The 15,818-nt window shown below is 33.1% G+C and overlaps 2 protein-coding genes and 1 non-coding gene across 7 annotated transcripts; 2 read left to right on the top strand and 1 right to left on the bottom strand.

The window, feature by feature from the left end:
* The first annotated feature begins 3,650 nt into the window (after positions 1-3,650).
* On the top strand, positions 3,651-3,723 carry TRNAV-UAC. Its single transcript has one exon. It is a non-coding gene; the product is annotated as a tRNA-Val (tRNA).
* A 5,089-nt stretch (positions 3,724-8,812) lies between these two features.
* On the top strand, positions 8,813-12,451 carry LOC125211381. Of its 5 annotated transcripts, none has more exons than XM_048111138.1 (6): positions 8,813-8,951; positions 9,182-9,309; positions 10,188-10,261; positions 10,413-11,388; positions 11,582-12,054; positions 12,141-12,451. In XM_048111138.1, the coding sequence occupies exons 3-6, from the start codon at positions 10,191-10,193 to the stop codon at positions 12,247-12,249; spliced, it is 1,629 nt and encodes a 542-aa protein (XP_047967095.1). In that variant the 5' UTR covers positions 8,813-8,951; positions 9,182-9,309; positions 10,188-10,190; the 3' UTR covers positions 12,250-12,451. The 5 variants fall into 5 exon arrangements, with proteins under 5 accessions (XP_047967095.1, XP_047967098.1, XP_047967094.1 ...); XM_048111137.1 differs by lacking the exon at positions 8,813-8,951 and adding an exon at positions 8,982-9,100; XM_048111139.1 differs by lacking the exon at positions 8,813-8,951 and adding an exon at positions 9,006-9,030.
* Positions 12,452-13,001: 550 nt separating this feature from the next.
* Positions 13,002-15,357, bottom strand: LOC125208935 (ribosomal RNA small subunit methyltransferase NEP1-like). Its single transcript, XM_048108468.1, has 8 exons — positions 15,308-15,357; positions 14,941-15,187; positions 14,781-14,873; positions 14,452-14,596; positions 14,248-14,358; positions 14,070-14,152; positions 13,923-13,980; positions 13,002-13,221 (listed from the first exon to the last, which is right to left on the bottom strand). Exons 2-8 carry the CDS (start codon positions 15,166-15,168, stop codon positions 13,142-13,144), a joined length of 798 nt encoding a protein of 265 aa, XP_047964425.1. The 5' UTR covers positions 15,169-15,187; positions 15,308-15,357; the 3' UTR covers positions 13,002-13,141.
* Positions 15,358-15,818: the final 461 nt, after the last annotated feature.

Raw genomic sequence — 15,818 nt, 5'->3', positions numbered from 1 at the left:
AGCTTTTTGGGAGGGTAAAGAAAAGGAAACAGGTCCCCGGAGCTGGGCAAGCTACAAAGTTGTATTTTCCATTTGCTACCAGCTCAACTGCGGGCTCTTCATCTTCCAGCTCGTCTGGCCTTAGCACCGAGCAGGTTGATGAGCTTCTCGAGCAACGAGTTCAGCCTTTGCATCAAGAGATCGCAGAATTGCGGGAGCTCGTAAATGTCCTTAGTCAGCAAGTCCTAGGAAGAGTGGCTTAAATAGATTTGAACTAAATTGTGGGAGATTTCATGTTTATAAGGGGATGCAATATACAACTAGTATTTTTTTGAACTAATCTTGTTTAATCTGAAAAATGGGATTGAATTGAAGTGTGAATTGAAGTGTGAACTAATATTTTGTATCTATGTAAAATTTGAATTTTTTGTCATTCAATTGAGTTATTTCATATTATGATTTGAAAAAGTAAATCCTAATATTAATTTTTAAAAAATCACAAAAATTTAATAGAAAAATATTAAAATTTAAATGCTGAACAACAAGCACAGTGGTACTTGCAAAATGAATTCAGAAAATGCATTATTGTTTGCGAGCACAGTGAATGCTCGCAAAAGTTAAATATGGCGACAACCTGGAGGAAGTTTTGCGAGCAAAAAATGCTTGCAATGTACTAATTTGACCGTTAGAATTTGCAATCCAGTTTGCGAGCACTAGTCAATGTGCTTGCAATTTTTAAAGATGTGCTTGCTAATGTTCTTGCAAATTTTGCAACGAACGAAATGGGAAGCACCTTTTTTGCTTGCAAAGTGCTTGCAAAATGACTGTTTGCAAGCATATATGCTTATTTGCAAGCACTTTGGTGCTTGCAAAACAACTTTTTGTAGTGTAAGGATGCTAGTAGCTAGTAGTATTAATTAGACTTGTCAACTGGCTGGGTCGTGCGTACGTCTTGAAAAATTATTATTCAAGAAATTTATACATTTTGATGAATAATAGAATGGTTAATTGGGATTTTACTTTGAAACTTATGGAACACTAATTAGAAAGAGAAAGAGAAAGATAACATGATACAAATTAATATCGAATACTTCATTTCAATTATTGCAACTAGCTAGTGCGAGTTTGATATTTAAACCCAAAAATGAAGCATCTGTTGTAACTAATAACATCACTTCTTAAAAAATGTTTAGCAATGTATACATACAAATCATATCAAAGTGGAGAACAACAAAATCTTCGGAAACGATTTTCTTTTGGCATAATTCAACTGTTCTAGAATTAAAAAAGTAGCATGATTCTATTTCTAATTTTATCCTATCAATTTTCTAATCGTCTTTGAACCACCAACTCCAACTTATTATTTCCTTCTAAATTTAAATGAATCGTTACAAGTCATACATTTTTTTGTTTCATATAATATTCCATGAGAAAAAGACTACTTATTTGTCTCGTCACTCGTGTAACATAAACTTTAAAAATAAGGACCTGGCCGTTCCATTAAATGATCATAGAGTAAGCAAATTGCATAGTATAGTGTGTCTAGAACATTGAACTTTTTCTCATCAAGTGGCTAGGTCAAGTATTCGATTCGAATCAAGTTCATGGTTGATGAACTCTTTGGTAATTACTTATACTACCTCCGTCCAATAATAACATTATTATTTTAAATTTTATTATAGAAGACTCATTTCATTTTTAGTGTGAATAATAAGTAAGCATTACATTCAATTTACTCATTCCAAACGTATTTAATTATAAAAAATAGAGTGAGCTATATAAATGGTAACTGATCTTTTACTTTCGCACGCAAATGGTACTTGATCTATATTTTATATCGTTTTTGGTACCCAGTGACAAAAATAACCCTAGGTACCAAACATGTGATTATTTTGTTATGGAGGATATTTTTGGAAATTTCAATTAAGTAAAACCAAATATGTGATTTTGTTTTCTTCCTTTCTTATTTCTTTTTTTCTTCTTTAGTTTATTCTTCTTTCTTTTTTCTTCATTTTCTGCTTCTTTTTAGTAGTATTTTATCTTCCTTTCTTCTTTCTTTTTTCTCCTTAGTTTATGTTTCCTCTTTTATCTTTTCTCTTCTTTTTCTTCTTTCTTTTTTAGTGTTTTATACATACATCTAATTGCATTCACAATATAAATCAATAACAAAACACCTAATTAAATTAATTATTTAAAGTAATTAAATCATTTGAATATTTTTAATTAAATTATTTATACTCATTTTAGGGCTGAAACACCTAACTAAAAATATTCAACTCTTTATCATAATAAATACAATTTACAATTTTAAATTTTTATTAAGACTATATTCATTAGTTATTAATTTAATACATATAAAATAATAATTACTATTTCTTAATTACTACTAATTTTTACATAACAATAATATTATTATAATAATTAAGTATATTTATAACTATAATTATAATTAAGTATATATAAAAAATATTAAAAAACAAATTAATTATAAATTTATAACATCAAAATAATAATATTAATATTGATTAATAATAATAGTATAAAGAGTGAGGAGAATGAGAGAAGATATTATAATATCACTTTTGGTAATAGTTTTGTCAATGCTCAAAATATCTTTATGACACAAATGGAAAAATGAATTTGTCTAGAGGGTATTTTGGGGTGATAATTGCATCAGGTATCAAAAATGTGATTTATAGGTACCAAAAACGATATAAAATAAAGACCAGGTACCATTTGCGTACAAAAGTGAAAGATTAGATACCATTTATGTAGTTCACTCTAAAAAATAATATATACAAGCGAAACATATTTCACTAACCTTTTCATTTCACCGAGTCTTTCCTTTTCATTTCACCGAGTCTTAAAACAGTAAAACTTGTATATTAGAAAAAAAAAGAAAGTAAAGACGCATATTACTAAATTAAGTGGGTGTATCATTTTATTCGTAAATAAGACATTCTTTATTTTATTTTGGCAATTGGCACCATGAAATCCTTACATAGAAAAAGTTTCCCTATAAAAAAAACTACATGTTGATATATAGTCACTCTTTTTACTTGGTAGTAAAAGACAAGAAGCTTTTGATTTTCCATTTTTCCTATATAAAAAAGATATGGGCTTTCGATTTATTTTCCTGAGCAAACTAAATTTTTTTTATGTCAAATAAATAATGGGCCGTGCTCCTCTTCGATGGCTGCTCCCTTAATCACCTTCATACTATTTCTTGTCATCTTGTGTTTAGTTCATTATTTCAATTTGAAGTTCAAAATAGGTATCCAATTATGTATTCTTGTTAGATTTTTCTTATGAAAAGTGAAATAATAAAAAATACAGTTTGTAGTCAACAAAGTCCAGTGATGTAAGAAGAACACTATAGGGTCAAAATATTATAGTATCATAAAAATAGTAGTAGGAATTAATACCTAGCTATAAGTAACAAAATGAAAATTAATAATAAAGGGTTAAAATACTAATGTGGCATAACTGAAACCTTTTAACATTACAATTACTACATGCAGTAACAATTTTCTCATGCAACAGCTATTTTATTACTAACATATATGTGTCCTTGATTTTGGAGGATCACTTGCACCAGCATGTGTATACAATCTCTTGTTAATTGTTTGTTTATTAAACTATTAATATTTTATGAACGATAAGATCAACAAGTTGCTATGGTGTAGTGGTTATCACGTCAGTCTTACACACTGAAGGTCCCCAGTTCGATCCTGGGTAGCAACATTTTTATCGCTATTATCTTATGTTTTGTATTGGGCCTCAAGCCCAACAAAGAGGGCCTAAATCTACTTAGCATGATGGCTGTGCTAAACTTGTGATAATTTAAACTTCATTTTGATTGTTTTAGCCTCCCATTTCAATAAAAATTAGTGTTCAATAACAACATTAAAATATGAATAATTCCTATTTTTAAATGTAAGATCGGAAATGTTATGCTGAATAATAGTAGGCCAGATGAACCGAACGAGAAATTGGGGTTTTATTATTAGGGAAAATGATCTCTAATTTTAGTTGCTAACATGTACTAGTTTGGACTCTGAGTTGGTTCTGCCGCTTTCATTCTCTTATAAGAACTTCAACCAACGTGCATGATGCATCTACTGCAGGCCAATTCTTAATTTTGAAGATATATACTGCTAAATTAAACAATCATCACATTTAAATTTGAATCTTTAAATCCCAATTAAAAAGTTTGGAACGAGAGGTGAACAAAATGGAAGTACTACTCTCTTTCGAAGAAACAAAATAGAAAAAAAAAACATTAAAAAAATGTAACATTTGATGCTTAGCCCCCGGGATGTTGACCACTGGACTATAATATATACTTATATAGTACTACTACAGTATATTACAGGCAAATTAAAATTGTTGAAAATAATATACTTTGTCTAAAATAAATTATTAAGTATATAGTTTGATGAGCTTCACATTTTTTACCTGTAATGTTTTTCTAGATAAAATTATTCGGTAAAAAGTATACTACTATCTATATTTTAAAAAAAATTGTAGGCAAAATAGTGATTAGTCTATCTCTATCGTAGATATGTAATTTGTCCATATGTATTTATAGGAATGTGATCAGTTGCTAACTAGTACTAATTGCTAAATACTAACTATATGATCAGCAGTCTATGTTATAGATATCAATGCGGCGATATTTGTGTGTTAACAAAATTTAGTTGACATACAAATGTATTTGTGTTAACATTTATAACAGTTGACATAGCTAGCAATTAGCAATCTAAGATAGTTAGCAACCTAAGATAACATGACCATGCATTTCTATCCATAAATCATGCATCAATTTATCCTAACAAAAGTGCCTCGTATATCGGCGAGAATTCTTGCAATTTGTCTTGTGTTGGACAAAGACTTCATTTTCTGTATGACTTTCAGAAATTTTTGGCACTTGTTTTCCCTTAACCTTGATTCGTGTCTGTTGTTTACCTCTTTTTACTATTGTAATATTCTTATTAGTTATGCACCTATATAAATTTGACCCGACCAACTCCAATTTACACATGATTAATACAATCATTAAATAATTCATACGCTCTCTTCGAGTATTTTGTTTGCAATGAAAATAATCTGTATGATTATATATGCAGTTACTTGGGCCTCTAGAATTGTGGTAGGCTTTATGTGAATTGGAAGAAAGGTTGGTTAATCAAATTATTACGAGTCAACTCAAACATATATTGCCATTCAAGTTTTTTTATTTTTTTTTTATGTTTTCTGAAAGTTATTACAGTATAATTTCAATTATTAATTGTATATCGTAGTATTGTAGAATTATGCTGGCTGCAGGACCTTTCAATAATTTTCCTAACGTGGTCATCATTTCCACCACGAGCATTCCATGTACCTAATGACCAGAAATTAATAATTATTCTTTACAATTTATTTATTTTTTATTTTTATTAGTAGTATATATTATGTTATAGTCTCCGGTCTACTAAAATGTACAGTTGTGAAACAATGCAAGTTTTAATCCAACTTTGATAAGGAATAGATTATTAAAAAAATAGTTAAAGTATATATAGAGAGAGAGTTGTAATCAATATCAAACCAATTTTAAAGACCGAACTAGAGACCATATCTGGTCCATACGTTTTTGAGAAATCTCTTTAATCAATTTGAGACGCCCACTCTAAAACCGTAACCATCTCCGCAGATCTACTCCCCATTTCCCCTCTCTCTCCCCCAAATTTAATGTGCTATGTTCTTAATTAAGCAGCTATGCATTTGTAGCTTGCTAGCTCTCTACCTCTCTCAATCAATCAATGGCAAGTTCAAACCCCAACAAGCGTCCATTGCCACTGCCGGGGCAGGATTCCGCTGCAATGCCCCCTCTTCATGGGAGAAACGCACCGGATTCCGCTTTAAATTCTTCGGCGAGACCTATGCCAGCGATTCCTGCCAAATTGACGCCCTTCCGTTGCCGGAGCTTCCACATGCGAGGCTGAAGCCGTCGAATTCGAACCTGGACCTCAAGGCGGGGCGGCCGCAGCCTGCTCCGAACGGCGAGGCTGCTACTGCTGCTTCTGTTGCGAAGGATAGGGCGAAGGAAGAGAAGGAGAAAGAGCGGAAGGAGAGGGAGCAGGAGCTTGCGCCGCCAGTGAGGAAGTGGAAGGATTCGGATGGGGAAAAAATTGGGTGTGAATGGGCAGACGACGGCGGGGGGAGGGAAGCCGGAGGGAGGTTAGGAAAGATGAGGCGGGTGTGCTGCCGCAGTCGATGTTGGATGATGATCGATTTATATCGAGGCAGTCGGTGTTGAGATATGCTGCCGCCGAGATTTGGTGCTGCCGGCAGATTTGGTCTCTATGGATTTCAGCATTGATAAATATTCCGCTTGACTTCATCTACAACTAAATTCAACTCACCACATATTGAACTATATTCACTAAATAATGAACCAAATGAACTTTAGTAATGAAGTGAATATGACATTTTATTGAAATACAATGTTAATTGTGTTAAATATCAAGAGGTGGTAATTAAATAATTGCTTCATTCAGTTATGTTATTACTTCATTTCATTAGTTTATTACTTCAGAATGTGTTATGACATAATTGTCTCTCGATTGAAGTAAATACGGCATATAATGAACTGTATTCACTGCATAATGAACTAAATGAACGTATGTTATGAAGTAAATTTTCGCATTCATTATATACCGAATTCACTTCAACTGAAAGATAATTATGTCATAACACATTATGAAGTAATAAACTAATGGAATGAAGTAATAGCATGACTGAATGAAGTAATAAATTAACGGGATGAAGTCATAAACTAAAGGAATGATGTAATAAACTAATGGAATGAAGTAATAGCATGACTAAAAAATGTAATAAGTTAACGGGATGAAGTATTAAACTAATGGAATGAAGTAATAATTTCATTACAACTGCTTGACGTTTAACACAGTTAACATTGTATTTCAATAAAATGTCATATTTACTTCATTACTAACATTCATTTGGTTCATTATTTATTGAATATAGTTCATTACTACCGCTTACGTTTAACACTAAAATTTGTTGTATCATTAATGTATTTCAATAACATGTCAAAATTACTTCATTACATACTTCATTTAGTTCATTATTTACTGAATATAGTTCATTATTTTACTCCGACAAATTTTTATTGAAGAAAAAAAAAGAAAAAATAATAAAAAATAAAAATAAAAATAAAAATAAAAATAAAAATAAAATAAAAAAGTTTTATTAAATAAAATATTAAATTAATTATAAATTATTCCTGACCACAAGCTTAAGAAAATGGATGACCTTAATTTGGTCTCTAGTTCGGTCTTTAAGAGTGGATTTGTGGATAATAGGACTCTATATATATATATATATATATATATATATATATATATAATCAGCAGACAATAAGACCATGTAATGTGTAAAAAAAAAATTGAAACATAGAAATGGACTATTTTTGGTGGATGTACTAAAATGAAAAAAGGAGATAAAATTTTGGGGACTGGAGGGAGAGAGTAAAATAAAACCCAATATTGCAATAAAAAATATACGTACAATGTCATTATGACTTGGCTTTTAAACTAAATCTTGTCAACATTACAGATATATTTTACGTAAAACAGAATAATAATTCTTATTTCTTAGGAGTGTGATAAATCTTATGATAATTTGTATATTTAGGTGGAACATACTAATAAAGAGTGCCATGTCCTATGTGCTAATAATATTGAGGCAAAAAACTTGTCATGATTTATGCAAATAAGAATTTTTAGCGTTGCTTTTTTTATAATCCTATGTCCAAAATACCACAAAATTTTATCAAATGTTCTTTGAAAGTCTAATAAGTACATATTGATGTGTATATATTGCACAAATTTCATCAATTTGGTCATCTAATTAGAAATACTCCTAGATTTTATAATAAATTTCATTGAGTAGACAATGTTGCGAGCAGGTGGATTGAAATGTCAATCGAATAATATGATGTGACATCGATTAATATTCTCAACATGGCCAATATTTGTAATCAATATTATAGAGAGTGCATTAGTGCATGTATAAGTTGTGAGCACAAGTTGCCAATTGCAATGGTGTGCTAGCAATTAGTACTAGTATGTATTTGGCTGGCTGAGTAGAAAAATATGGGATTATGGATTTACTATCGTTAAGTAAAAGTACATTGTTCGCAAACTTTATAGGTTGAATTACTTATTGCCGCATCAATTTAGCCTGCATAACTCAAATTGATATATTTATGTGATTACTCACCAAATATTAGTAGTTCCGTTCTGTGGGTACATCATATCGGATATATAATTTCTACCAACTTTTAATGGAATGGCATTAAATTTTCACCTATTTATGATCTTCCACCGGTGGACTGAAAATTAATTAAGAATGTTCACCATAACATCCGGTACAAAATATTCCACATTTAGTGATTAAGTCCAATTTAAAGCCCCATGGCAACACATGATAGTATAAGATGGTTACCATTGAAAATAGGACTATGCGTTAGTATATCAGAATAACAATAATAAAAGGCTTGATACAACTATTAGTAATCAATTTGAATAATATCTAAATTATAATTTTATATTTTCATGAAAAATATTTGACGGATAATAAAATGAATACTCCATTTTGCTTGTAGGTTCCGTTAAATATCGGAAACGGAAAAAGTTGTTCCGTTAAAGAGAAACCTCATAATTAATGCGAGTCGCGAATGCCTCATTTATTAGGTTGTTGGATATGTTTTGTGTGTCAATAAATGATTAACTAAAATCAGGTAGAGAAAGCATGGTAGGTTGTAGTGAGAGAAAGGAAGAGTTGACCTGTATTAGTTAGTGGCGAGGGATTGATGATGATGGCTGCCACTCTGCCTTTCACTAGGCCTCATCTATCTGTAAATACAGTTGTTATTTATGTTATGTTTATTTTAACGGCGTGAGGTGAGGCTCTTTCATCTCTCTCTTTCTCCTTCCTTCATTCCTACGCACGTACACACGTTACCTACATCCCTACGCGTATGTATGTGTTTAGCTCTCAACTTAACGCATTTCCCTATTTTCTTCTTTCATTTCGGATCTGCACCTCATCTGTACGAATTACTTGCTCTCTTTATTATTCTTTTATTTCCTGCTAGCCGTTGGATTTACGCAGCTGTTGCTCCATTTCTCAGTTTTTATAGGGAAATTTTTCCTTGCTTTCGAATTCTGTATTTTTGAGGTTGATCGGTCCAATGAAACGTTGCAACGGAAAGGAAGGACGTCTGCCGAATTCGTAGAAGGAGGTTGCACGAAACAAAAGGTGATTTCAAATCTTCATATCACTCAGATCGTTTAGGCTTGTTCATTAATGCGGTAATCTTTAAGTGTTTTATCTTAATTTTCTATATTATTTTGCAAAATTATATCGAAATTTCTGTGTGCAAGAGTTCTTAAATCTGCTAGATTTTGGGGAATTTGGCAGTCGAGCAACAGATATTGGTTGAAAAGTTTTAGCTGTGAAATGTGTGAAAACTGAAAACGGTATAAGCATAATAGACACTGCCTTGGATAGTGATCTTGTTTTGAAATTGTGAACCAGTTTAATTGGTTATGGACAAAACAGGTGTACGCTAACATCTTTTTCTATGTGCATTTATGTTGCCTACGTGAATGTAGTTCTCCATTTACTACTATTATTTACCTGTTTTTGCGCACAGTTACAGCTCCAAGGCAATATTCAATTTACCTTTGAAAAGTGGCAACCTATTTTTGTCCCTTTCCTTCCTATTAGACAAATGGAAGGTTCCTAGAATCCTAAGCTTAATTTTTAGTCATTTAGGCTCTCATAGTTACTTGCTCCAAGGCAGTATTTAATTTTTTAGTCATTTAAGCTTACTATTTTTTTTATTCAAATACAGAGTATTCTTTCATTGCTTCTGTAGTTCTCAGGAGATTTATGTGAATGTATGTTTTGTAAAAGTATAAATGATAGATATATTCTTGTAGGAGTAGCTTATATGACCAGGTATGTGATTTATGTGATTTCTCTATACATACATATGTGTGGTTAATGCTTACAGATTGTTCTAGCGTTTGATACATAATTTTTTGGAGTTTCTACGTTTCACCTTAGGTCCTTAGTTATATGCTGATCTTTGGGAATATTTGCTGGATTTTGACGTTCTTTCACTTGTCTAGTGAATGTTTGCTACACAACTGCTGAGGATTCTTGAAGTTGAAACTTCTCCCACGGATGTGAAGGGTGAAAACTGGTATAGTTTCCATTTGTTTCAAAACGTTATTAAGAACATTTCCTACTGCATATGTCTCATTTGTAGATGCTCATGTAGACTTTATATTTTACTTCCGATTTTTCACTTGCCTGCTAGTAGGATCTTAATCAATCTGCATATGTTGTGACAGTGTCTGTGACTCAGCTGCACAAGACATGATGATCATGAAGGAGAATCAGGATGGAGCTCATTACGACTCTAAATATTTGGGGAGGGACTCTGACCCCATGCCTGTTCGAAGTAAAGAAACGGACCATCCTTCACCTTTTGATGTAAAAGGCACAGAGGTGTATTGGAACCCTAAACTTGACGATGATCTTTCCACAAACAGAAATGGACACCTTAAAGGGGACGAGTTTCAAAATGGACCTCTTTGTCGTCAGGAAAGTCTGGAGGATGATATAGATTCAGTATCTTCTGACACAAATGCTAAAGATGAAGTGCAAAACACGCCAGAGCATGATAATGAAAATAAATCAAGTGATTGTATGTCTCCGTATGTAGCTACCGCTTCAGACTTGTTCGGAAGAGATAAACATTTGTATATGGATAAAAATGTGCTGGAATATCAGCGACCTGAGTTGGTAGTTTGCTATAAGGAACTCAATTATCATGTTGTGAAGGATATATGCGTTGATGAGGGAATGCCTGCAAACAGAAGAATTTTGATAGATAATGTTGAGGATGGTCAGTCTGGGAATTGTTTTCCTCATCCTCAGAATGACCATAGCAACCATGCGGCTACTGGAGGTGTTGAAGACGAATTTCTCATATCAAATGTACTAGAAGCTGCTACTTCACTGGAGGATTCAGAGTTTGTTGTTGCTAATCAGCAGGGGAGCAATGAGATATTCCTTGTCCAAGGCCAGCCAAATTCACAGTCAGAAAGATCTTCATTCAAGGATACCGCCACAGGTTGTTATCTGGAGGAATCGATACAGGAAGATGGAATGGATTTTGGAGCGACCAGCGAAACAGCAACGCATGCTCCGGATGTGGAGTCTTTTGTAGATGAGACTCTTCCAATTCAAGAATTTGGCACTCGTAGTTTCCTCAGATCTTTTCTGAGTGCTTTTGATGCTGATGGAAATGAGCTGCCAGATCAGGTTTGTTCTTGCTAAAAGTATCATGTTAACTGTCAGTTATATTCTTCGAGTTTCCTGTACTTGGTCAATATTATAGTAGTATAAGACAGTATCAAGAATTTGTGATCAAGTTTTTAGAAAAATTATTAGGAGCATGATTTGATCCACAGCAAGCTGTAAATGTAGCTAATCTAGATTGACATTTTGTGGGCAGCAGTTTTCTGAAGGTCCTGCTGCGACATCAACAGAAGCAAGGCCAAAGGAGGATGTGCAGAAAAGTAGCTTAAAATACAACAGTCAGGTGGAAACAAGAAGCATAACGTTCAATTTCAACTCCTTGGGTGCTACAAGTGGGGAAACAGAACTCATTAAGGAACACCCTGTTGACTCGAGAGAGGTGATCGAATCTGAAATTCCTTCAGATACTAGGCAAAGAGGACAACCTCAGGATTCTAGCATAAATGACATGAACAACAATAATAATGCTCTAGATCAGTCCCTTGACTGCAAGGATGATAGGGCTGCTGACAATGGACCAGTTGTTAGTCTAAGGAGATATGATCCAGGGGAGTCAAGCTTTTCTGCAGACAGTTACATAACACACTCAGGGCCAATAGCATTTTCTGGAAACGTTTCCCTTCGCTCAGATGGCAGTGCAACCAGTGGCAGATCTTTTGCCTTCCCAGTGTAAACCTATGTTTCTATTGCTCGTGTGGTTCCTTTGTGGAGATTCTTATCCTTACCAACTGATGATTCTGTCTTTTTTTGGGCAGATTACAATCTGAATGGAATTCCAGTCCAGTGAGGATGACAGAAGCTGAGAGGAGACGTTTTCGGAAACACAAGTGTTGGAGATCAGGCATTCTCTGTTGTAGATTCTAAAGGCTTTTAACTACATGTTAGGTTGTTAGGTGCAGAAATACATTTTGCTAAATCAAAATTTAATTATTTTTATTTTAGTTATAATTTCGATAGCCTTGTTGTGCAAAATGTCACAAGCATTATTTATCTAAAGTATTTTATGTAAAAAAACACAAGTTCCTTTTCAGGACCTCCCTCTTGATAAAACAGTATTCTTTTTTAATTTACAGAAGCTCATCCTAGGCTTAGGGGAGAATCAGAAACAACTATTTATAATTACTGACAAAAATAATAAGCTTGATCAAACTGATTAAATCTAATATTCCTTCTTGCCAGCACCAGAATCTGAACAAAATTTAGATTCTGAAAGAGACATCAACTAAACATTCTTTAGATAATACAAAAACTAACTTTAGCATTTGAAGTTAACAGACATATTAAAGTGGCCATGTTCATATAAATTAGATTTAAAATGTTTAACTCAGGTTTTATCACATAATAAATCGTGTTTAAAAATCAATACTATTAGACTTTAATCATGTAACCTCAAATTCGGTCGTTATGATAGTAGCTTTTAAAAAGAAAGTTTTTTGGATGTCAGTTTCTAATCATTCTTATGCAAATTAATTCCTTTATATGGTGCCTAATTTCATGTTTTTCTTGCAATTAAAATTTAGAAGTACTTTTAGGATATTTTATTAATTGGTTGGAGTATATCTCAAAATTCACAACATAAGAACGCACATTTACAAAAATATATCGCTTTTCGATTATCATACTTATATATAATTAAATAACTGCAAAAGAAAACTAGTACAATCTGGCAAAGGAAAACTGAAAATATGCTAAAGTCACTGCTTGCGCTTGCTTGTATACGAAACCAAACTTACAGCCTAGGGGCTTTGGCTACGACTTACAAGATCTTGAACTTTCGCTCTACAGCATTTGTAATTATCGAAATGGCATATGCAGCACTCAATGGATATTCGGAGACTGCAAGGAGACATCAAGATAATCAGAATACACACATTCCAAAAACAAAAACTAGAAGCAAACCGTGAAATTCTTGCAAAATACCCTGACAAATTAGGTAATATGGCTTAATAACTTTGTAAACTGGATTATCTGACTTAGGATATAAATCAACATCATATGTCACCTTACTGTACCAAAAGTTAATATTCAAAGAAGTGATCTGAAAAATAGAAGTAACTGCACAAACAAGGGCTGAATCACTTGAAATCATTATGATGTGTCTAAGCTCTAATATTTACTTTTCTTCATTTCAAATGAGTTGATCACCAAAGGGCTATGATTATGTTGGCTTTTAGCACTAATTTGGTGATATGCCTACCACTTAGAAAGGTGAGTATTAATCATATGATTTATCTCGTTTCTATGCTTCTCTTCCTTTCTAGCAGAATTTTTTTCAGACAATTAAATTGATCAACCAAATTGTAAAAAATAAGGCAAAGGCATTCTGGCAATGGTTATTTTGTGGTCCCAGACTGAAATAAATCACTATTATGGACCCAAACCAATTTGGCTTAAGTTCTCCTCAGGTATGAGATAAGGGGAAACTTATACCTCATTCCTCACAATTTTTAAAAATATAAGGAGCAGAAAATATAAGCGAAATCCTGCAAAAGATGTTGACTTAAATTTACACATTTCATGGATTCTAGAGCACTTACTTGAGATATAATCTTCAACATAATCTTCATCAATTTTTCCATGGGACATTGCTCCTAACTGTCGATGCACCAGAGAAGAATGTTAACGAATTCAAGCTAAATGAATAGCACTGGTAAAGAAAGTAGCGAGAAAGACTGGTAATGTACCACAAAAACTAAATCCAAATCTTCGTTGATTTTACCAACATAGTTGTGCATGTCAATCAACTTTTCTGAACTATGAGAGAAGCCTGTAGTCCAAGTGTCCAATAAAACCAGTTGGGATTTAATTTGGCAGCAAACACAAACACTAGAAACAAAAATCAGCAAAGAATATCCACTTCACCTATTTTACGACTGTTGGTGGGTAAATACTGGGTCACAGGGTTCTGTATAAGGCGTAAAAGTTTCTCACCATTGCCAGTTGCAGTAATGCGCAGATCTTGCAGCAATTGAACTGTAACAGTTAATAACAAAGATTAGAAGTGTAATTACGTTTGTCAAACAGATATATGCAAAATGTGCTAGGTCTTTAAACAGTTGTACTGACCCATGAGACCGGAGAACCTCTTATATGTTCTTGGCAGACGCGTATGGGGTTTGATCTCCAAAAGTTGGCCTTGTTGTGTTTTTACATAGAGAGCTTTCAGCCTCCCACTTTTGTTCACGCGACTATCCAAAATTGTTTGGATTGCCTAAAAATGCCAAGAAAAAAGTGAGAGAAATAAATCCAATAAAAGGGTAGCATACAAGCCTTTGGTCGTAAAGGAAATGCAATCAAATTGAGCTGAATACACAAATCAATGTGAGTATCAACAAAACATAAGCAAATACTAAAGCAAGTTGTTAATTCGTATGCTTTTGATCCAACATTAATACCTGAAAAGCAATATCGGGGCGATAGTCAGCAGGATTGCGCTTATTCTTGGCCAAAAATGTGGCATGCTCGTCCGAACTCAAAAGCTGATGAGTCTGTCACCAAAAAAAACAGTAATAAAATACTCACCAATGTTAGAAAAGTTGGAGTTTTGAAACGAACCTTGCCAACTTTGGCAACCTCCAACGAGGCATTCTCGAGAACAAAGATGACTCGTTGCTTGTTGTTTCCCGTATCCAGCGGAGCAATCGGAATCCCGGGAATATCACAAGCCGTAATCTCCGAGTTGGAGCCATCCGTCTTCACTTTCTTTTCGACTGATTGCTCTCTATCGTATTTCTCAAGTTTGTTCTTCCTTTTCTGGCCTTTCATTCTGTATGCCCGCCCCATGATGAACCCTAATCTATATCTATAAACAACATGCATAAATGAGCAGGAAATCAATCTAGAATAGAAACAAAATCAATTCAAACACAAACAATTAGGTCAGAATAGTTGAACTGAAAAAATCAATAACTGCCGAACATACCACAGCGAGGCCGGCGAGGCAGGTTTCGGCGGTAAGGGGAGAGATTTCTGAGGGTTTGAGGGAATATATTATTGGTAATAAGTTTGGGCTTTTATACGTTGTGCTAGTATAAAATATTAAATTCTTTTTTATTTAAGGAAATAAATTTCAGTACTCTGTTTATATGATCTTAATCAATCTTAATCAACCTTTTTATTCAATCTTTTTATTATTCTTTAGTATTATGTATATTAAAATTATTTAAGGTCTATATTTTTTGATATTCAAGTTTTATAAATATATTTATTTTATCTGAGGAGTTTTCTATTTCATTTGGCAAAATTATATTGAAAATTCTGTGTGCAAGATAATATGGCAGCTTAGTTTAGATCTGGTAGATTTTGGGGAATTTGGCAGTGGAGACAACAGATATTGGTTGAAAAGTTATAGCTATGAAATGTGTGAAGGGTATAAGCATAATAGAGAAAAATGCGATGTAATCGACCTTCTTGTCTATTGTTTCTTCATTTGA

This window comes from Salvia hispanica, chromosome 3 (genome assembly GCF_023119035.1).
Source record: "Salvia hispanica cultivar TCC Black 2014 chromosome 3, UniMelb_Shisp_WGS_1.0, whole genome shotgun sequence".
NCBI lineage: Eukaryota > Viridiplantae > Streptophyta > Magnoliopsida > Lamiales > Lamiaceae > Salvia > Salvia hispanica.
The sequence above is the reverse complement of the archived record's forward strand: the minus strand, read 5'-3'. Positions and strand labels throughout refer to the sequence as shown.

Excerpts from the sequence above, each read along its gene's own strand:
- LOC125211381 (XM_048111138.1), top strand. The coding sequence starts at position 10,191 with ATGTTTGCTACACAACTGCTGAGGATTCTTGAAGTTGAAACTTCTCCC. Across the intron at positions 10,262-10,412 it reads GATGTGAAGGGTGAAAACTG|TGTCTGTGACTCAGCTGCAC; the intron begins GTATAGTTTCCA and ends ATGTTGTGACAG. Across the intron at positions 11,389-11,581 it reads GAAATGAGCTGCCAGATCAG|CAGTTTTCTGAAGGTCCTGC; the intron begins GTTTGTTCTTGC and ends TTTTGTGGGCAG.
- LOC125208935 (XM_048108468.1), bottom strand. The coding sequence starts at position 15,168 with ATGGGGCGGGCATACAGAATGAAAGGCCAGAAAAGGAAGAACAAACTT. Across the intron at positions 14,874-14,940 it reads AGGTTGCCAAAGTTGGCAAG|ACTCATCAGCTTTTGAGTTC; the intron begins GTTCGTTTCAAA and ends TTTTGGTGACAG. Across the intron at positions 14,153-14,247 it reads CACCAACAGTCGTAAAATAG|GCTTCTCTCATAGTTCAGAA; the intron begins GTGAAGTGGATA and ends CTTGGACTACAG.